The following is a 22917-nucleotide window of genomic DNA, read 5'->3' on the forward strand; positions in this document are numbered from 1 at the left end:
AAAGTTCGCTATTTGGAGGGACTAGGTCATGGTACATGTTGCAGATGATAACAACTTCTGTCCGTTCTCTCTCGTAGGGAGCACTATGTGGCAATGGGCCACGTTTCAGACAATAATCACTGTGGTTGTTCTCTCTCGTAGGGAGCACTATGTGGCCATGGTCAATTGGATCAGTAAAACCAAGACGACGGTCAGGTGGATGAACCGTGCCCAGAATGTGTCCATCCTTACCGTATGTGAGACCACCACGGGGGCCTGTGTTAAGGTGAGAGGCATGCTGGGTAGGGGGTGGGGGGCTTGGTAATGTTGAGACTAGGTCACACTCACCCTGGGGAGGTCATTCTGTTATTGTGTCAGTGGGAGGACAGAGCAGACAATGCAATGACTTTATTACTGCTATGCTACCAAAGGGAAAGATATCATTGACTCGAATGCCTCATCTGACAGTACTGTATCAGCTGTTGTGCTTTTTTTTGTGCTTTTTACTATGCATGCTAAAGGACACTTGTGGAGGGGTGCACTTTTTCTGTTCTGTTTATCCACCACTTTGAATACAAATATTATCTTGTGGCATTTATCAGATAAACACACACTATAAGTCATATTCATTATTCTATTACTTTCAACTGGGAAGCCTTTATTAAATGATCATCTCAGCAAACTGTTTTCATTAAGTAAAGACTTATTCTTCCCACTATTTGTTTTGATGGCAATGATTGCACAGTGTTATTATAAGCTATGTCTGGAAAAGGGCAAAGCTGCGGTCCCCTGTGGGGAAAGCATGGGAGTCTATTGGACACAGTCCAGTTTGACTGTCCCAGGGTCAGGCCCCACAGACGGCTGGACCACAAACAAACAGACGCTCCAGCCAAGAAGCGGCTCCGCCTGGGCGCAGACTCAATTTCTCTGCCAAGGCTTTTGTCTTTGTCTCCAATGGGTTTTAAATTAAAGAACACAGATTCCGGATTTCCCCATTTGGCATTTTAACCCTAAAAGCACCAACAGGGGGTCAAAAAAATGCATAATTTCTAAACCTTTTTCTATACTCGGTCAAGCAACTTGTAACCAACAACAAAAAACTACATTCATCTAGATGCTTGTGTTAAAATGGAGGAATGAAACATAATCTGTCTTTTGTATTCTAGCGATGTGTGGTAGTATGAAAATGGGCGGAATCAATACCAAATTTGGGGCATAGCAGCCACTATAATAAATAAATAAATAAAAATATATATATATGTAAATAAATATTTAGCTTTCAGTCAATTTCTCTACACCAAGTTGAGAGTCTCATCGTTCAGATACAATTGGAACTGAGTTGATCGCCCATAGCATTCCAAAGTTAGAGCTAAATGTCTGATGCCACCATATCGTCTAAATCGGCCATATCGGTGGACACTTTAGGTCCTACCAGTATCTCAGATTCGCCAATTTCTCAGCCTCTTAGTATTACAGAAAGAAAACACTTTGAATAAATAACAGACAAATGTTCATAATTAGTGTCTATGGGTGAAATTGATCAAAATATTAACAAATTTTTTAAAACATTTTTAAATGTATTCTTATTTTGGGGAATTAAAAACAATTTACTTGTGTTACAAAAGATTAATAAAATAAAAGGTGTTAGAGTTTGACAAAGTGTTTCATTTATTTTTTTGAAAAGAAAAACATAACACTTTTGGTACTTTTAGGGGTTGAAATATGGTGGCGCTTTTAGAGTTAAAGTATTGGGGAAGAAAGGGAATTGAGTGATTTTGAGGGACTTTGGGCTGTCTGTAACGGCTGTCTAATTCCTCCTCCTCGGATGAGGAGAAGGAGTAAGGGTCAGACCAAAACGCAGAGTGGTTAGTGTTCATTATTTACTGAAAGTCAACAAAACACTTCAAAATACAAAACAACCAACAAACGTGACAAAACCGAAACAGTCCTGTGTGGGACAAAACCTGACACAGGAACAAACACCCACAAAACACACGTGAAACCCAGGCTGCCTAAGTATGATTCTCAATCAGGGACAACGATTGACAGCTGCCTCTGATTGAGAATCATACCCGGCCGAACACAAACATCCCAACATAGAAAATCACACATAGACAAACCCACCCAACTCACGCCCTGACCAACTAAATAAATACAAGACAAAAGAAAACAGGTCAGGAACGTGACACTGTCTTTGTGGGATGCTTAATTCCAACCAGGCTCCACGGCTATTCAGGTTTGCTGAAGTAGGTTGGGATGTAATATGGGACAATTATAAATCGGGACATAATATTAACTGTTAACATTTTGGCCTTTCTATTTCAGAGGCATGAGGAGACCTCAGAGCTCTGGCTTTCAAAGCAGGTAAAAAATCTTTACTTTTGTCAGTAATAGCCAAACTTAATAAATCAAAGTTCCATTCAATCTTATTCAATAGATCTTTGTTGTGCACCCATGGTAGTAAATGGCCTAAAGTGCCATTACACTTGTACCGATGTAGGATCTTAATTTGATTACTCTTTTGTTGCTGAGAATTGCAAACCTTTAGTGTATTTGAGTTTTAAAAAGGCTTCTAAAGTTTATAATTTCACTTAAAAATGTCAGACTTGATTTGCCCTAACAGAAAATGTATCAATCCCTACAAAAATGACCATGAATTATAATCCACATAATAATTCATATTTACAGGATTATTTTCCTGCTGTAGTAAACTGGTTTAAATTAAGATCCTACATCTGTATATTACTAGTGTATTTTACACAATCTCTGTGATCATGTAATGACGTCATAACACTCTAAACTAAAAATGTTTGCTGTGTTTGTTTCGGCAGAACCAGGAACCAGTGTTCTCCAGGGATGGCAGCATATTCTTCCTGACAGTGCCCGTCAAGCAAGGCGGGCGCGGAGAGTTCCATCACATCGCCATGTTCACCACACAGGTACTAGGGTCACGTCACCATGGTTACATCTCTGATGAGGGTCACTCATGTCACCATGGTTACCACTCAAAGGGTTCTGTTACCATAGTTTCCACCGGGGTGAGAGTAATATCTCCATGATTACAGCACAAGTGAGGGTAGGGTTACTACTGTGTGCCCATAGTGGTGAGCATCATCTCTCAATGGCCACTGTACTTTTTTTGCAAATATATTATGTGATAACTCAATGAAAGTGGCTTCAACCACATCAAATTGCAATCCTTGCTAGTGACCAGTACTTAGGACGTATGATAATGATGATGATCTTGATGAGGATGATGATGATGATCTTGATGAGGATGATGTGATGACTCTGAAAACAGGAAGGCTTTTTTTAAATAGATATTGTAGATCACACTCATAGCTTATTTCCTGTTTCTCGTCTCCTTCCTTGCTCCAGTTCAGAGCAGATCAAAACGAGGTCCGCCATCTAACATCAGGAAACTGGGAAGTAACTAAGATCCTGGCCTATGATGAGAGCAACGACAACATGTGAGTGTCTCTTCTGAACTGTGCATAATAAATCAATAATGAGGATTCAGGTATTTAGTACGTACAGTGAAGTACAAAATTATTTGGACAGTGACACTTTTTTTTCTGTTTTGGCTCTGTACTCCAGCACTTTGGATTTGAAATGATGCAGTGACTATGATTAAAGTGCAGACTGTCAGCTTTAATTTGAGGCAAACTCTTTAGAAATTACAGAACTCTTTGTACACAGTCCCATTTAAGGGAACCAAAAGTATTTGGGCACATTTAACTTATGTGTTTTAAGGTAGTCAAAAGTATGGTATTTTTGGGCCCATATTCCTAACACGAAATGATTACACGTTGTAAACTTTCATTCATAGTCTAGGTTGGAGCAACCTCATGATGGGTATATGGACAATTTGAGTAGCCTAAACCTATCGATGTCACATTGAACTGGGTGAATGGAATATGAATGACAGTCATCCAACATGCTGTAATAGAAATAAGGCCGTGCTCATAAAAAAAATTGTCCTCCCTTGTCATAAACGGCACTGACCGCCACTGTTTTGAATACTTGCACATTAATGTGGGTGCTACCATGATTACGGATAATCCTGAATGAAACGTGAATAATAATGAGTGCGAAAGGTATAGCGGCACAAAGATCATACCCCCAAGAAATGCTAACCTCTCACCACTAACAATAAAAGGGAAGCTTTGCATTTTTTGGGGGGTATGACATTTATGCCTCCAACTTTTTAAATCTTCATGATGATTTTGCAGGGAACACTTTGCTTCTTGAAAGTACAATATCTTGAAAACTTGCCTGCTGACATGCAAAACATGTTGGGAATGTATCGTCAGTGGACTAATGAAACCTCATATTCATTGTATAATTTCAAATCCGAAGTGCTGGAGTACAGAGACGAAACAACACAGCATTTATTGGTAACACTCTTGGATCGTCCATCTGTCGATGCACTACAGACCATCTACAGACTCAGTAACATTTCAACTATCTACTAATCCTAACCTTAGTCCTAACCTTAACCCTTATCCTAACCCTTAACCTAACCTTTATTCTAAACCTAACAGTATATCTGGCAAGTAGTTGCTTATCAAAAGATAGTATCTACAGATGGACTATCCAAATAAAGTGTGACCAATGTGTCACTGTCAAAATATGTTTGGACCTCACTGTATATGACTCTTATATGGATAGGTGATAGACAGTTGAGCATCTGCAGCCATGTTGATATGAGTCCCATATGTAATCATGCCTGCATTGACTATACAATGACATGAATCATAATTCAACACATTCCTCATCAGTTCTTGACACAAAGGTATCTCATACATATGCAGCAGCTAGTCTGGTTCGACAGATCACATTATGTGCATGTATGGAATGATGAATGAATGCTGTGGAGGAGTTGACGACAGCACAAACAGAAAACATAATTGTTATCACAGTGAACTTGATTGTATGTTATGAGGGGCTTTGTGTCATTACTCTTGTAAGAGTTGTGGTGTCAGGTACATTCCGAATCAAAACCTCAGACGAATGTAACTGCAAATCATAGACAGCACGCCATAGTGCATGGTGGGAAAAGGAGGTTTAAGAATGGACATTGCATTTTGCATCGTAAAACATAGAACCTTGAGTGTGAAACTGTATGGTACCTGTATGTTATTGTAGCTTGATAGGCAGATTTTTCTCTTCTCAACTTGACACTCATAAACCTCATGCGTATTGCCTCAAGACTGAGTGTCATTTGCATATGAAGTACACAGACAAATGCTGCTTATTTGAAAGTATCAGGTTTATTTCTCATCTAAATATGACATGTTGCAGGCACAAAGCTGAGCTTGAGAGTGTATTTATGGCATAACCTTGTTAGCAAAGGCCACTGGGTTTCTTTGAGACTCAATTAACTTATTTGTTTCTTCTATACAGATATTTTCTCAGCACTGAAGGCTCACCGCGAAGAAGACAGCTTTTCAGGTGACTCATTTAGCAACCTGTCCTGAATCTTGCTTTTGACAGCTCCCCTTTGATTTACAGTCCCTCTCATATTCTGTAATTTTTCTTTTCGCGAAGAACATGTCATAACAACAGCAAACATCTGAGGTTTTGTGCTTACAGAAATATAGAGACACTCTGATGTAAGATCGTGTACACTGGATGATACTTGTTTCATAAAGCGTATGGAGGTTGCAAAGGCACATTAGGTTATGATAATTACATTTTTCAAAAAAAACTTTTCCAAATTCAGCTGCTCTTTTGATAAGGGAGAATCGGCTTAATTACATTTAAAATGCTTTCAGGTGAACCGATGACGTGAAGCTCCCGACCTCAACATTGCTTGTCTCCTCATTTATGTAGAGTGTAAATATCATATGCCAACTGCAAACACCACAGGTGCTAGATACTCTATAGGCCTGTTCTTTGGGGTTTGCAGTGGACGTTAAAACGGTCTCCTAATCTTCCGTCTTCCCCTTCCTTTCAGTGTGAAGACTGTCGGGTTGTTCCCTCGACACTGTCTGACGTGTGAGCTAAATAAGGCGCACTGTCTGTTCTTTAATGCCGAGATAAGCCCCAATGATAAGCATATCATCCTCCACTGTAAAGGTAAGCTAGCCGAGCTAAATGCTGAGTTAGCTAAATGCTAACTCAGTGCATTGGATTCCACTCTTTACCACCAAGATAGCACTAGCAGGCCAATGCAAAGTAAACATGTCATTATGCACTGTAAAAGTTATCCAGCTTAGCTCAATGCTAACACAGACAGTCCATTGTATAGTAGTGCTCCATAGCGCCAAGACAGCACTAACAGGCTAATGCAAACATGTCATTTTGCTCTTTAAATGTTAGTCAGCTAAGCTAAATTCTAACACAAGCAGTGCATCATTCTGAAGGCTAATATTGATCTACATGCTAGCACCCCTCATCTGTCTTTGTTGAAGCTAGATAAATATTGATAGAGCTTAGGAAACCAAAGCATCAACTTTCTTTGAGAGGTAATATCAAGACATTAGGGACCAACATCAACCAACCATTCATTATTTGAAACCGTGAAGTTATGCCAGCTAGGTCATTAGTTAAACCCAACCAATGCATCATCCGCTTAGACGTAGATTCAGGATCAGAGACACAGTACATATAAGATTCATTATCAGATCCAGCAAATGTACAGCGTTTCCTCTAACTGCTCAGTGTTTCCCTGTAAGGTATATCATATGCTAACACCAATGTGATAGTAGGATAGTAATGCTAAAAGCGAACATAACCGGCTCCTAAACATACACTGAAGAGATACGTTAGAGACACAAACAGAATGTGATTTTATACCAGGGATATACACTACCGTTCAAAAGTTTGGGGTCACCTGGAAATGTCCTTTTTTGTCCATTAAAATAACATCAAATTGATCCGAAATACAGTGTAGCCATTATTAATGTTGTAAATGACTATTGCAGCTGGAAACATCAGATTTTTATGGAATATCTACATAGGCGTACAGAGGCCCATTATCAGCATACCATCACTCCTGTGTTCCAATGGCACGTTGTGTTAGCTAATCCAAGTTTATCATTTTAAAAGGCTAATATATCATTAGAAAACCCTTTTGCAATTATGTTAGCACAGCTGAAAACTGTTGTTCTGATTAAAGAAGCAATAAAACTGGCCTTCTTTAGATTAGTTGAGTATCTGGAGCATCAGCATTTGTGGGTTCGATTACAGGCTCCAAATGGCCAGAAACAATTAACTTTATTCTGAAACTCTTCAGTCTGTTCTTGTTCTAAGAAATGAAGGCTATTCCATGCGAGAAATTACCAAGAAACTGAAGATCTCGTACAACGCTGTGTACTACTCCCTTCACAGAACAAACTGGCTCTAACCAGAATAGAAAGAGGAGCGGCAGGACCCGGTGACCAACTAGCAAGAGGACAAGTACATTAGAGTGTCTAGTTTGAGAAACAGACACCTCACAAGTCCTCAACTGGCAGCTTCATTAAATAGTACCCACAAAACACCAGTCTCAATGTCAGCAGTGAAGAGGCGACTCCAGGATGCTGGCCTTCTAGGCAGAGTTCCAAAGAAAAAGCCATATCTCAGACTGGCCAATAAAAAGAAAAGATTAAGATGGGAAAAAGAATACAGACACTGGACAGACAAATCTAAGTTTGAGGTGTTCAGATCACAAAGAAGAACATTCGTGAGACGCAGAAAAATGAAAAGATGCTGGAGGAGTGCTTGACGCCATCTGTCAAGCATGGTGGAGGCAATGTGATGGTCTGGGGTGCTTTGGTGGTGGTAAAGTGGGAGTTTTGTACAGAGTAAAATGGATCTTGAAGAAGGAAGGCTATCACTCCATTTTGCAACGCCATGCCATACCCTGTGGACGGTGCTTATTTGGAGCTAATTTCCTCCTACAACAGGACAATGACCCAAAGCACAGCTCCAAACTATGCAAGAGCTATTTAGGGAAGAAGCAGTCAGCTGGTATTCTGTCTATAATGGAGTGACCAGCACAGTCACCGAATCTCAACCCTATTGAGCTGTTGTGGGAGCAGCTTGGCCGTATGGTACGCAAGAAGTGCCCATCAAGCCAATCCAATTTTTGGGATGTGCTTCAGGAAGCATGGGGTGAAATCTAATTATTTATAACCTTGTCAACGTCTTGACTATATTTCCTATTCATTTAGCAACTCATTTCATGTATGTGTTTATGGATAAAACGGACATTTCTAAGTGACCACAAACTTTTGAACGGTAGTGTATATTATATTGATTGATTGGTTTAATTTATTTGGCAATTTGTAAAATCCATACATAAGGGCCAGCTGGTGACGCCTCCACATACAATTTTAAGAAAATCATCAAGGATAACACAATTAAGCTTAACAGCTTATTTCCATTGTTGTCCTTTTGAAGATGCAAGTGGGAATACAACAAGGTTAGGCGGCAATTGTAATGACAACAGACAATGACAGACACAATGACAGTCTCACATACCCTTAATATATGAACAATCAATCCCTAATATATATATAAGATATATATATATATATATATATGTATATATTAGGGATTATCCCGAGCATTTTCCTCTCCGCCACCTACTTTAATCTTACCACTCACTTTAAAGACATGCTACTATTTAGCAATTCTTTTCAGTGAGAACTTGAAACTACCTATGGAGGTTATAAGTTTGAAATTCTTTGGAAGATTATTCCAAAGAATGGCAGCCGAGTATAAAAATGTTTCTTTCCCTGTACCACTTTTAAATCTTAAAGGAACAACGTCAGTTTGACTCCTAGTTGAATAGTTATGGTTATCCCTTACTAAGTTAAAGTAGTTACATAAGTACCTGGGGACCATACAGTGGACAATCTTATGTACAAGGAACAATTTTCAAAGTGGGAGTAGTCAAGATGTATAAGTGCTGGAAGTTTAAGAATAATCCTGACTAATTTGTTCTGAGATGTCTGCAATTAATTTTTTTATATCTTGGGGGCACTATTGTACCAGGAAGAGCATGCATAGTTGAAGTGGCACTGAACAAGAGCCCCTGCCAATGTCCCCATTGCGTTCTTATCCAGATATTTGGAGGTTCTAGCCAGGAAGCTAATTTTATGGATCAGTTTGGCGATAACATTTTGTGCCATGCTCTCCCCTGTCAGATGGTTATCTAGCACACATCCAAGATACTTAACATAGTCTTTTTCTGCGACTACTATGTCACCTACTACCACCTTAAAAACTGGGGATTTCCTCAGTTTCACTTTGGACCCGAACAAGATGGACTGACAGCTTTTTGTCATATAGCCATTTAATGACATTCAGAAGATCAGCACTGAGGGCTTTCTCAACCACATTTTTGTATTTGTGGGAAACCAACAGTGCAGAAAAGATCACATGTACAGGCAGATTTCAGATCATTTATATACAACAGAAATAAAAGTGGACCCAGCACACTCCCTTGGGGTACCCCGCAGTTCAAGATTTTGGGTTTAGACAGGGTCCCATCCACATCCACCGTCTGTTTTCTTCCTTGCAGGTAAGAGCTGACCTATTTTACTGCTAAGTTGTTAAAGCCCATGGCTCTTAGTTTGAATAACAGAATCTCATGATCCACTGTATCAAACCCCTTTTGGAGATCTAACATAACCATAACACAAAATTTCCCCCCGTCTACTTCCTTATGTGGTCAGTCAGATATAGTAGGCAGGTGTCAGTGGAATGGAATAATTTACTTCCTATCTGCAATATCATATACAGTGCCTTGCAAAAGTATTCATCCTCCTTGGCGTTTTTCCTATTTTGTTGCATTACAACCTGTAATTTAAGTAGATTTTATTTGGATTTCATGTAATGTACATACACAAAATAGTCCAATTTGGTGAAGTGAAATGAAAAAAAAAACTTGTTTAAAAAAAAACAGAAAGGTGATGCATGCATATGTATTCACCCCCTTTGCTATGAAGCTCCTAAATAAGATCTGGTGCAACAAATTACTTTTCAGAAGTCACATATTTAGTTAGATTGCACACAGGTGGACTTTATTTAAGTGTCACATGATCACAGTATATATACACCTGTTCTGCAATACCGCTAAGCAAGGGGCACCACCAAGCAAGCAGCACCATGAAGACCAAGGAGCTCTCCAAACAGGTCAGGGACAAAGTTGTGGAGAAGTACAGATCAGGGTTGGGTTATAAAAAAATATCAGAAACTTTGAACATCCTACGAAGCACCATTAAATCCATTATTAAAAAATTAAAAGAGTATGGCACCACAACAAACCTGCCAAGAGAGGGCCGCTCACCAAAACTCACGGACCAGGCAAGGAGGGCATTAATCAGAGAGGCAACAAAGAGACCAAAGATAACCCTGAAGGAGCTGCAAAGCTCCACAGCGGAGATTGGAGTATCTGTCCATAGGACAACTTTAAGCCGTACACTCCACAGAGCTGGGCTTTACGGAAGAGTGGCCAGAAAAAGGTCATTGGTTAAAGAAAAGAATAAGCAAACACGTTTGGTGTTCGCCAAAAGGCATGTGGGAGACTCCCCAAATATAAGGAAGGAGGTACTCTGGTCAGATGAGACTAAAATGGAGCTTTTTGGCCTTCAAGGAAAACGCTATGTCTGGCGCAAACCGAACACCTCCCATCACCCCGAGAACAGCATCCCCATAGTGAATCATGGTGGTGGCAGATCTAAAAACTGGAAAATTCTTGAGGGAAACCTGTTTCAGTCTTCCTGAGATTTGAGACTGGGACAGAGGTTCACCTTCCAGCAGGACAATGACCCTAAGCATACTGCTAAAGCAACACTCGAGTGGTTTAAGGGGAAACATTTAAAAGTCTTGGAATGCCCTAGTCAAAGCCCAGACCTCAATAAAATTGAGAATATGTGGTATGACTTAAATATTGCTGTACATCAGCGGAACCCATCCAACTTGAAGGAGCTGGAGCAGTATTGCCTTGAAGAATGGGCAAAAATCCAAGTGGCTAGATGTGCCAAGCTTATAGAGACATACCCCAAGAGACTTGCAGCTGTAATTGCTGCAAAAGGTGTGTGTGGGGGGGGGGGGGTGAATAGTTATGCACGCTCAAGTTTCCTGTTTTTTTGTCTTATTTCTTGGTTGCCAATATTTTGCATCTTCAAAGTGGTAGGCATGTTATGTAAATCAAATGATACAACCCCCCCCCCAAAATCCATTTCAATTCCAGGTTGTATGGCAACAAAATAGGAAAAATACCAAGGGGGTGAATACATTCGCAAGCCACTGTAGCTTTGGAATCGTGTCATTACGTACTTTTGAGGAAAATAGGCACGTTTCTCGACATATACACTGACTTTGAGAAGGGATTGCATGACAATTAGCTTAGCAACCACGTGACGCAGCATGACAACGTGAACACGGTTGGTTGACAGTCTGCTGGGTCGGGCGTTATGCGTCATCCATTGGACTCCTATTGCACCCTGGACTAAAGATGCAGACAAATAGGAAAAATGTGCTAGACCCTCCGTTAAATGAAACATTTCTCGAGGTAGGAATATCTAAAATAAAATATGATCAATGGCTCATTAGAGAGAACATCCTCCCGACCTATGACATCGGCCAGTATTGAATTTTGACATTTATGATAGACGTTTCCGCGATCTAAAATCCTATTCCTATTAACTTCCAGTGTAGTGAGAGGGACTTTATCACAGTGCTACGTCATACCTGCCGGATTTCTGCCTGCTTGAACTCCAATAACTCACATACACATGAAAACATGGAATGACACAGGAAATCAATAGAACATCACTCAGGGATGCACATCAACAATAGAACATTACAAAATGGGTGAACCTTTCCTTTAAAAGGCCAGAGACACGTCATTGCCGGGGGGAGTTCTTGCAATGTGTGCTGGGAATTATCTTATTTTTGCGTGTAGATTAAATTATCTTGTTGTGATGAAGTGTCTAATATGAAATAATATGAAAATTAACTCCAGGAACACCTTCCTAATATTGAGTTGCACCCAATTCATTGGGGAATGGACTCTACAAGGTGTCGAAGGAGTTCCACAGGGGTCCTGGCCCATGTTGAGTCTAATGCTTCCCACAGTTGTGTCAAATTGGCTGGACGTAGTTTGGGTAGTGGACCATTCTTGATACATAGGAAACTGTTGAGTGTGAAAAACCCAGCAGCTTTGCAGCTCTTGACACACCCCGACCGGTACAGCTGGCACCTACTACCATACCCCTTTAATAAAAGGCACTTAAATATTTTGTCTTGCCCATTCACCCTCTGAATGGCACACATACACAATCTATGTATCAATTGTCTCAAGGCTTAAAAATCCTTTGATATTTCTCCTCCTCTTCATTTACACTTATTGAAGTGGATTTAACAAGTAGCATCAATAAGGGATCATAGAGTAGCTTTCACCTGGATTCACCTGGTCAGTCTGTGTCATGGAAAGAGCAATGTTTTGTTAACTCAGTGTCTAGTTCCAATTTAGTCTACTATTATGTATCATTGGCCCTGTGAGTCACAATCCATTTGACAGATGTCAGGAGTTTGCCTTTGGCAATCTGTCATTATTGAACATTTAGTGTAGAGACACTATCAAACAATTCAAAATAAAATTAGCCGCTCTATTGTGTATAATTGCTTTACGTGCTGTTATTGTGCCATGCACACACAGCGCATTAAAAAGAGTTTATTGCCACTGCGGTTGTTTATTGTTTAGGTTTGTTTTAACCACATGTATTTGTACTGTATGCTTGGGTGCGTTTGTCTTGTGCACCATGAGTTAATGGGCAAAATGTACTATCCTGTTTTTGAGCTATAAACACAATGCAGTTAGCACGTCATCTGAGGATAAGGCTAAATTCAGTACCAACCAAGCAGTTTGTCATGACCACTCTCCTCAACAAGCGTATTAAAGCTAGTTAATTCCCTCCATTAAACGCAACGGATATCATTACCATTGTCGAGCAGGTACAAGTGCCCTTTTCCTTTGCTGAGTTTGCAATTTCCTTGAGAGCCATTGCTCCTCGAATGTTTTAATGGTGCATTGTTGTGAATTCTCTCTTATTATATTTTCTAAGAAAAACAACAACCATGTAAGACATGATAAAACTTGCTTTAGGGGTGAAAATGAAACTTTGCTTCTTCTTCATTGATCCGTGTGTCACGCCCTGACCTTAGAGAGCCGTTTTATTTCTCTATTTGGTGAGGTCAGGGTGTGATGTGCGGTGGGCATTCTATGTTTTGTATTTCTTTGTGTTTGGCCGAGTGTGGTTCCCAATCAGAGGCAGCTGTCTATCGTTGTCTCTGATTGGGAATCATACTTAGGTAGCCTTTTTTCCCACCTATGTTGTGGGATCTTGTTTTTGTACAGCTCTTGTAGCCTATGGAACGGTACGTTCGTTTTGGTTTCACTTTGTTATTTTGTTGCTGGTTCTCATTTAAATAAATATGATGACCACAAATTACGCTGCGCCTTGGTCTCCTTCAAACAACGAACGTTACACCGTGTTGGGCTTTAAAAGCCTCATATGTTTACCATTCCTGTTAATAGTGTGTGGCTGTTAAATCACCATTACCTCGGCTAGTATTATTCAAACGGAAGGGCTAGCCTGAGTGAACAGTGATTTGTAGAGGGTCGGGGTATCACCCGAGGTATCCGCTTGATCTTATTAACCTCAGATTGGGTGTCTTCCAATGGGCGCTGAATATAATTGACTTAATCTGAAAGGCCTGGGTTATAAGAGGCAGTTTGAATTACCTTTAACTACTGACTGTAATTGGTAAAGAAGTGGAGGTAAAATTGGTTACAGTGGTTGTGACAGCAGCTAGGGGATTGGAAAGGCTGCTGTATTGTATTTGTGACTATGCTACCCTGCTTGAGACATGCTATTTTTGTAACTCTTTATGTACAAATAGGATGCATTTGTATGTCTTACTCCTCGAACGTGTATTGCTTGGGGAAACTGGTATTTTGTGACTCAAGCTTAAGTTGTCGACTCAAGTCACACCAAATTGTAAATCTTCAGCCATTCAAAGGATTTGAGGATACCGATTTCAAATCTTTTAATCCTTTATTTTTTTCTCGCAGGTCCCGGAGCACCCACTGTGATCTTACACAGCCTCAATAATGCCAGTAAGAAGTCAACTTAATCTCTCTTAACTGATAGGCATGTCATAAACTGCTCAAAGGAGTTAGCGAGAACTTGGAACGTTGGCATTTTGCCAGAACCAACAAGTGTAAAAAAAGAGAAAAAAAGCCATTGCTCACTTTGTTCAAATATTGAAGATTTGCTGTTGAAAAATACCATTCCCCCTCTCACTTGTACCCTTGTTGACTCTGAACTAGCAATGCGAATCGACCCCCTGCTGTCTTAATTTCCTTATTTTCATTTACACCGTCCATGTCTGGATATCTGTCAATGTTTTCTCTTGAACGTTAACAGCTGCAGTGGAAAAAATGCAATCAATTTGCCCAGGGTTACTTGGACAAACCTTCCAATCCACAGCTGAGAACTTCGGGGCCTTGGCAGTTTCATAATGAGACGCCTATTGATTTGGGGTTTCTATTGAAAATACCGGATGAATTATTTTCCATTCAGTTTCCTCTCAGATGGCTGGAATGAAGGATACAATAGGAATTCATTTTGTAGTTCAATGTGGAGAAAATGGCAGGGGGGGCTTCTTTTAAAAACAACCATTGACAAGCAGTTGTTGGTAAATCTGAGATATCTTTGGCGAAAGGAAAACTTTCTGCATGCCAGTGAGTCTGCTATTTGCGCTGCCAGCTGTGGCAAGATCAATAGCACACCTACTCAATCGTATACAGCAGACACTGATTATGTTACAGTGGTCAAACTCAGATGCAGGCAGCACCACTCAGGCTACATTAGTTCATTATTTGGATGCTGAAGTACAATGTTGAGTTCAAAATAATTCCCATCTGTCCTCAGTGTTTGTGTGTTTTGATGATACCACAGTCTTTATGGTAGACCAATAAACATCTTATTCTGGGTTAGAAAATACAATGCATCTGGTCATATGCACCGTTCAAAGGCCAAACAATTGGCACCTGGTTGGTTATCAAGGACACTGTTCAACTCCCCACTAGAAGTATCATTAAAAAGTGTGCCGGAATTCCTTGAAAGCTTTAAAGTTTATTTTTATTTCATTTCAGGCCTGAAAGAGAAGTCTTTATGCGTTATATAAGTCTAATATAATTCCACTTGCATCTCTCTAGATTAAGTGGCCCACATTGTGAACAGTTCTAAAACTGATGAAACCTTGTTCCCCTATTAGATTTCTACATCCTTGAGAACAACTCTTTACTAAAGGCTGCCTTAAAGGTCAAGAGGATTCAGATGACAGATTTCAGAACAATCCAGATGGAACATTTTGGTACGACCGATCATTTTGGCTAATAACACATTTTTTCTGTCAGTTTCTCTAATCTATTATTCTAAGGTTGTTGCTAATGGCTACTTTCTCTGCTCAGATCTGCCTTTGAAGATCTCTTACCCACCAGACTTTTCTGAATCGCGTCACTATGGCTTGCTGTTGATAGTGTACGTATCGCCATCAGTATCTGCGCTCACTGTTGTTGAATTAATTTGTTTGAAGTGTTTTTATCTATGCATTCCCATCTATTATGATTGATATGAACCCCATCGCGTGAGAGTCAGACTGTCGTTACAGTGCCCATAGTGTCAACGCTGTTTCATTCTAACAGTTATGTTTATTCTTTCAGCGATGGTTCCCCCGGGGGCCAGGCGGTGAGCGACCGTTTCGTTCTGGACTGGGACTCGGTTCTGGTCAGCTCGGATAATGTCATAGTGGCTCGTCTGGATGGCAGAGGGAGTGGCTTCCTGGGCCAGAGGGTTCTACATGAAGTCCACCGGCGTTTGGGAACCGTAGAGGTGCAGGATCAAATCACAGCTGTGGAGTATGTATTAGTTTGATCCCATTAAATCTCATTTAGTTTTAACTCTAGCTATATCTATAAAAGTCATTAGCCTTAGAATACATGCTAATTCAACAATCTGCTCACGTTTTCCATTTAGCTGAATTTGTCAAACAATCTTAAAACATTTTGGGGAAGTGAATTCATATTGCTGTTATCTATGAGTGATATCATGCTTTGTAACTTATTTCAGATACATGTTGACATTCCCGTACATTGATCGGACACGGATAGGAGTATTTGGGAGGGTAAGAATCTATCATACTTCTAATAGGCATCTGATTTTGAAAATAATAAGAAAATATATTTCAAGTTTGTAGACCAATTTTATGGAAACGTTGCAGAAATGCTCCATTGGGCTTCAATGGTAGGAAAACTGTGTGCTAAGAAAACTGTGAAATTCTATAAAAATTACAACGTGATGAAATATATTGTTTTATGGTATATACAGTACATCTGAAATTCAGTCAAATGTCTGGAATAGCACAATGTGACAATGTGACAATGTGACATTTTACATTTTATAAAAGTACAGACTCAGAGTTTAAATTGTATATCAAACACTCTAGTTATGGGAAAGTTATGCTTCTTTTAAATTTGATAAACTTGTTATCCCACTTTGACGAGAAGTAGGAGAAAAATGACCCTGAATGCTTTTCACACTTTCTAGAGAGCTATTCTTTGTTTATGCCCATTCAGCATCATTCACACCCTCTTAAACCTTAGCCCCACCCATCTCTTTCAGAATTCACATGTACATGTGTGAGTGAACATGGCGTTGTCCTCCAGAAAGTAGTCTCTCTATTATCTCCCTCCATTGTCTCAGCCAACCACGGATCCTGCCTTTCTCCCTACAGAGCTCAGTACTTCTCCTTGACTAAACTAGACTCATCACTTCTTTATTTAATTCATATTTACAGACCCCATACACATTTTTAATTAAGGCATATGACATTTTCAAACAGCCCTACTGTGAAGTAGGAAATGGCGTCAAACGCCTGCGATCCCGAATCTGGTCACAAATTGATTAAAATGTATGTACAGTGGGGCAAAAAAGTATTTATTCAGCCACCAATTGTGCAAGTTCTCCCACTTAAAAAGATGAGAGAAGCCTGTAATTTTCATCATAGGTACACTTCAACTATGACAGACAAAATTAGGGAAAAAAATCCAGAAAATCACATTGTAGGATTTTTTATGAATTTATTTGCAAATTATGGTGGAAAATAAGTATTTGGTCAATAACAAAAGTTTATCTCAATACTTTGTTATATACCCTTTGTTGGCAATGACAGAGGTCAAAAGTTTTCTGTAAGTCTTCACAAGGTTTTCACACACTGTTGCTGGTATTTTGGCCCATTCCTCCATGCAGATCTCCTCTAGAGCAGTGATGTTTTGGGGCTGTTGCTGGGCAACACGGACTTTCAACTCCCTCCAAAGATTTTCTATGGGGTTGAGATCTGGAGACAGGCTAGGCCACTCCAGGACCTTGAAATGCTTCTTACGAAGCCACTCCTTCGTTGCCCGGGCGGTGTGTTTGGGATCATTGTCATGCTGAAAGACCCAGCCACGTTTCATCTTCAATGCCCTTGCTGATGGAATACTGACTAAATACTTTTTTGCCCCACTGTATTTTGCTATCAAAAACATCTATTCTTTTAAAGGATCAACTATTTGGTGGGGTTTCTATGTATGGAGAACATCTACTTTTTGGTTCTCCTTTCTGGGTTAACTTGGAGAGAGAGAACCTATCCTACTTCTTTACCATTATATGAATGGTCGTCAATGGCAGTATTCTGACCACTTTTCTTTAAAAATACATTCTTGTTCTTTGATGTGTAGAGGGGACATCAAAGTTACTCCTGATGTATTTGTTCGTCCATATTTGCATTATTTGAAAGGGAAATAATCTCTCTTACTTGTCTGTCAACATATGAATGTGACACTATGTCTGTGTTGCAACACACTTTAAGCCCAATGATGTGTTTTTGCCACAGTTACAAAATGACCTCTAGCTCTGGCTCAGAATGTTTGATTCAAAAAAATATATATATACATAATCACTACATCTTAGAGAAGACAGTAAGCAAATGTTCAAGTCATGTACTTGCATGGATGGCTACCAACATATGCATGTTTAGGGGACCAGTGTGGTCTTAGACAAGTGGACAGGTTTCTAATGTTTCAGGGGCTACTGATGCCACAAGAATAATACTGACACAAAACAAATGCTACTAAGATACATTTAGGTCAAAGGAGATGCACTCTGTAGTGTTTAGCATGCTTGTTTGTTGATGAGCTGTACATTTTATGACCTGTAGGCAGCGTTGCATTTTTGCAACCATGGGTCTCATAGGGTTAATGACTTTAGGAGAAACGCACTCAGGACCAAATTTCATATTATTTGTTTGCAGTTTCCCGGGATTTATTAAAAGTTGAAATGTTTTTTGATTGATTTCAAAATGATAAAGCGGTCCCGATTCTGTGGATTGTACGGAAACGGCATTTTTTTGTTTACTTGTTTGTTTCTTGTTGTTTTGATTGTTTTCCAGGGTTATGGTGCCTATATTACATTAATGATGCTCAAATCAACCGACAGCCTGTTCAAATGTTCAGTAGCAATGTCCCCCGTCACGGACTGGAAACTATATGGTGAGTAGAAGCTTGGACGTCCCAATGTCCGTTCCATTGACGGATTCCAGATATTACACTTCACAAGGATGGATAGAGGGGTAGGAAAGGAAAGGAGAGGTGACTGAAGTGTTGACACCTAAGTAGGGTATCCTCTTCACTTGGGGGCATCATTTATGTAGGTGATTCTTCTCACACAGGGCACCATTTATGTAGGAGATTGTCCTATTTGTAAAACATTCCTCAATAAGGAATTGGATACTGTTCAAATTGTACATTAACATGATACATGGCAACACATGAGCCACACAGAGAGACCAAATGACTGACGATTGAACCATAGAGATCCCAGTATCTTCAATGGCTGTGTGAAGTTGCTGGATATTGGCGGGAACTGGAACACGCTGTCGTACACGTTGATGCAGAGCATCCCAAACATGCTTAATGGGTGACATGTCTGGTGAGTATGCAGGCCATGGAAGAACGGGAAAATGTTTTGCTTCCAGGAATTGTGTACAGATCCTTGCGACATGAGGCTGTGCATTACCATGCTGAAACATGAGGTATTGGCGGCGGATGAATGGCACGACAATGGGCCTCAGGATCTCGTCATGATATCTCTGTGCATTCAAATTGCCATCGATAAAATGCAATTGTGTTCATTGTCCGTTGCTTATGCCTGTCCATACCATAGTCCCACCTCCAATGTTGACGTCAGCAAACCGCTTGCCCACACAACACCATACACGCTGCCTGCCCGGTACAGTTGAAACTGGGATTCATCCATGAAGAGCACACATCTCCAGTATGCCAGTGGCCATCGAAGTTAAGCATTTGCCCACTGAAATCAGTTACGACGCTGAACTGCAGTCAGGTCAAGACCCTGGTGAGGACGACGAGCACGCAGATGAGCTTCCCTGAGAAGGTTTCTGACAGTTTGTGCAGAAATTCTTTGTTTTAGCATACCCACAGTTCCATCAGCTGTCTGGGTAGCTGGTCTCAGACGATCCCGCAGGTGAAGAAGCCGGATGTGAAGGTCCTGGGCTGGCGTGGTTACACGTGGTCTGCGGTTGTGAGGCCGGTTGGATGTACTGCCAAATTCTCTAAAACGACATTGGAGGTGGCTTATGGTAAAGAAATCCACATTCAGTTCTCTGGCAACAGTTCTGGTGCACACTCCCTCAAAACATGAGACATCTGTGGGGTTGTGTTGTGTGACAAAACTGCACATTGTCCCCAGCACAAGGTGTAATTATCATGTTGTTTAAGTAGCGTCTTGATGTGCCACACCTGTCAGGTGGATGGATTATCTTGGCAAAGGAGAAATGCTCACTAACAGTAATGTAAACAAATGTGTGCACAAAATTTTAGAGAAGTAAGCTTTTTCTGCATATGGAAAATGTATGGGATATTTTATTTCAACTCATGAAACATGGGACCAACACTTTACATGTTGGTTTATAGTTTTGTTCAGTGTAGTTTGGATGCAGAATGACAGCGATCACATTTTGTATAGCATTAGCAAAAGTACCACTTAGATGCACCTGAAACACTGAAGCTCTGTCTGTACCTGCCATCCTGTTTGGAATGTATTACTTTCTATTAAACAGCATCAGCGTTTTCCGAGAGGTACCTTGGCATGCCATTACGGGACGACAGCAGATATCAGGTGCGTTTGCTTACCGCCTCCCTGCACTTGTTTGCCGTCAATCTTGTTTAGCTCTTTGAAAGCCGTCTCGCCATATCGTTGCTGACATGCTTGCGGTTAAGCTCCTGCAGTTACTGAGTGTCGCTACCATCAGAATTTTTCCCCCTTTTCTTTTTTTGATGCTTCCAGAGCGCTGAGACTTTGTCACTCATCTCCACGGTAACTGTGGCGCATTAACTTGTTAGATCGCACTGCGTTCATGTTTTGACGAGCTGCTGAAAGGGGACGTCTGGCTTTCCCAGACACCCCCGCGGTGTGGATCTGCCGCTATGTCAAACAGCTGGTTCAGTTACACTGATGAGAGAGACGGAACTGCAGCAGGTAAAATCCCGAGAACTGCTGTTCCACTGTCATGACTTCTAGACAAAATAAATAAACTAACTTGGTATACAGACAAAAAAAAGGCAATGTTTATGAAGGTGACATCTAAGGTTAAAAGACACAGTTCATACTGTTATGGCATACAATTTAACTTTGTATACTTGTGTTATTGTAATTTACAATGGATTGATCGTTGATTATTTTATGCCTGATATCAATTAATTCAATTACAGCGCCTGTCAGATAAATCAAGCTGTTTATTTATGAGTGACTGCATTTGCACAGTAAGCTAACTTAAATCCAGATTGTGCACAATAACCCTCAATCTAACTTACATAGCAGTCACAACCATTAGGAATTTTTGTTATAACAGTATACATAGGAAGCTTAGCTTCCCCTAAAGTGAAATTGCCAAATTTAAATAGCCTAATAAGCCTACTCCTGTCTATACAGAAATATATAAAATAATTTAAAATAGGCTACTACCACAGAAAGCATGATTTGGCCACACAGGCTGTGGATTGAAAAAAAAGGTGTGGATTGTTTAAAATCGCATTGCCTACAGTCTGAAGGGCCCGGGCAGCGTGTGTGGCAAATAGCCTAAAAAATAGATGATTGTTGAGTTGCGACTGTCAGTGAAAAGTAGAGGCCCAGCCAGGCGTATTGCAATATTTCCGAATACAATCGAAGAAAAACATAGTTTGGAAAGCAAATGGCTATTGCTGCAAAGAGAAGACAATGAAAATACCGTAATCTGTCTTTTAATGATCAAAATATTCAACTTAATTGAGCGAACATTATAGCCTATCTTATTGGCACCATGCAGAGGAGAGCATTGTCCATATCGGCAGTGAGTGCGCATATTCACTCTTTATCATTGTTGGGTAAGTGCCACTTGAAAGTTTGTTTTTGGACAATCATTTCCTCCTCTAGTTTAGATGGACATCATATTGTATTTGTGTCTCCCCTTTTCGTAGGCCGATGATCAGACAACATTGTTTTTATTGATCTGTTTGTCAGTGTCAGTAGACTACCCTGTAATTTGTATTGTATTAAAAAAGATTCTGCTCACGTCTCCAGTCATATAGCAGAATTCATTCCTGTGCAGAGAAAGAAGAAACGTATCTCATATAGCCTAGGCCTATTCTATGCCACTGCGAGCTCAGCCATCCATGTCTCTTTTGCGACCAGTTATTGAGTTATATTATTAGCCTAAATTATGACTATCCAATCTACCACATTAGGAATAGTAGGCTATCCTACATAAGTCTGCAAATGCCATGATGCATGGAATGCTTTATTATAAAGTTGCATTGTTACGGTGACAATTAGCTTCTCCAAACTAGAAACGTACTTGCCGCCAATGACAGTGTCCATACCGCAGGAATAAAGTACCGTCTGTACCATTACACTCCTCTCGCTAGGAATTCCTCTTGACCTTCCCTTCTCACAGCATGCCAGCACACTGTGTTTATGATTCTTAACACTTCTATGGGTGGCTCTGTTGCAGTTCTCCAGCGTGTTGCAGAACGTCCAGCCACTGAGGGAACAGACTCTGATGCTTGTCCACGGTACAGCAGATGGTGAGTGACTAACTAAGAGAAACCACGGAAAAAAGACCTCCGCATTGATCTGGGGTCAGTTTTGTAGCTGTTGTGTTGTTCTTTATTTTGTATGACCAATCTGCAGTGTGCTTCTTGCCAGACGGCACGTGAGACAGCAATAACCTGACAATTACAAAAACTGCCACAACTGAAGAACTTGTAACAAAAATGACTGATTTATGAAATATGAGTTTTTTTAAATAATATATGGGACATAGAATACATGAAACATAGTCAAGAATTGGGCCATTTCCATGGTACAGAGAATGGATCAGCCCCAAGAAATCTCAAATGTTTCAAGTTAGACCAATTTATTTAAGGTAATTTCATCTCCACCCTGTCATGTTTTATGTTAAAATGTGTTCTTGCCTCTCTTCCCTGTGATGATTCAAGCAGAATTCTGCTGACATATTTTCTTCTGCCTCTTTCAGCCAATGTTCACTTTCAGCATACTGCTGAGCTCATCAGGAACCTTGTGAAAGTTGGAGCAAACTACTCAATGCAGGTATGGAGAAAGTAATTGCACACTGTACTGCAGTATACAGGTACTGTGTAGCGTGCAGGTACACTAGATACATGAAGCCATAAGCCTACTCAAGCTATGGTTGCTTTGAATGTACACTAGCAAAAACAAAACTATGTACAGTATGTTACTGTATGTAGTACCATAACCATACAGTACCACCAGCTACTGTGATGAAAAGAAAGTAATTACACACATCCATACAGTG

At 40.2% G+C, this 22917-nt stretch overlaps 1 protein-coding gene across 2 annotated transcripts in view; it reads left to right on the plus strand.

Annotated features, from left to right (window-relative positions):
- Positions 1 to 22917, plus strand: part of LOC139538348 (inactive dipeptidyl peptidase 10-like) — a 300215-nt gene that overhangs the window by 268528 nt on the left and 8770 nt on the right. For both annotated transcript variants that reach the window (XM_071340300.1, XM_071340301.1), the window contains exons 11-25: positions 142 to 265; positions 2305 to 2343; positions 2811 to 2918; positions 3358 to 3449; positions 5386 to 5433; positions 5939 to 6060; positions 14054 to 14098; positions 15262 to 15360; positions 15458 to 15527; positions 15710 to 15904; positions 16116 to 16170; positions 18475 to 18574; positions 20164 to 20222; positions 22093 to 22165; positions 22618 to 22691. In XM_071340300.1, coding sequence (XP_071196401.1) covers positions 142 to 265; positions 2305 to 2343; positions 2811 to 2918; positions 3358 to 3449; positions 5386 to 5433; positions 5939 to 6060; positions 14054 to 14098; positions 15262 to 15360; positions 15458 to 15527; positions 15710 to 15904; positions 16116 to 16170; positions 18475 to 18574; positions 20164 to 20222; positions 22093 to 22165; positions 22618 to 22691 — 1303 coding nt within the window. The remainder of the gene's footprint in view (positions 1 to 141; positions 266 to 2304; positions 2344 to 2810; positions 2919 to 3357; positions 3450 to 5385; positions 5434 to 5938; positions 6061 to 14053; positions 14099 to 15261; positions 15361 to 15457; positions 15528 to 15709; positions 15905 to 16115; positions 16171 to 18474; positions 18575 to 20163; positions 20223 to 22092; positions 22166 to 22617; positions 22692 to 22917) is intronic.

Source organism: Salvelinus alpinus, chromosome 14 (genome assembly GCF_045679555.1).
Source record: "Salvelinus alpinus chromosome 14, SLU_Salpinus.1, whole genome shotgun sequence".
Taxonomy (NCBI): domain Eukaryota; kingdom Metazoa; phylum Chordata; class Actinopteri; order Salmoniformes; family Salmonidae; genus Salvelinus; species Salvelinus alpinus.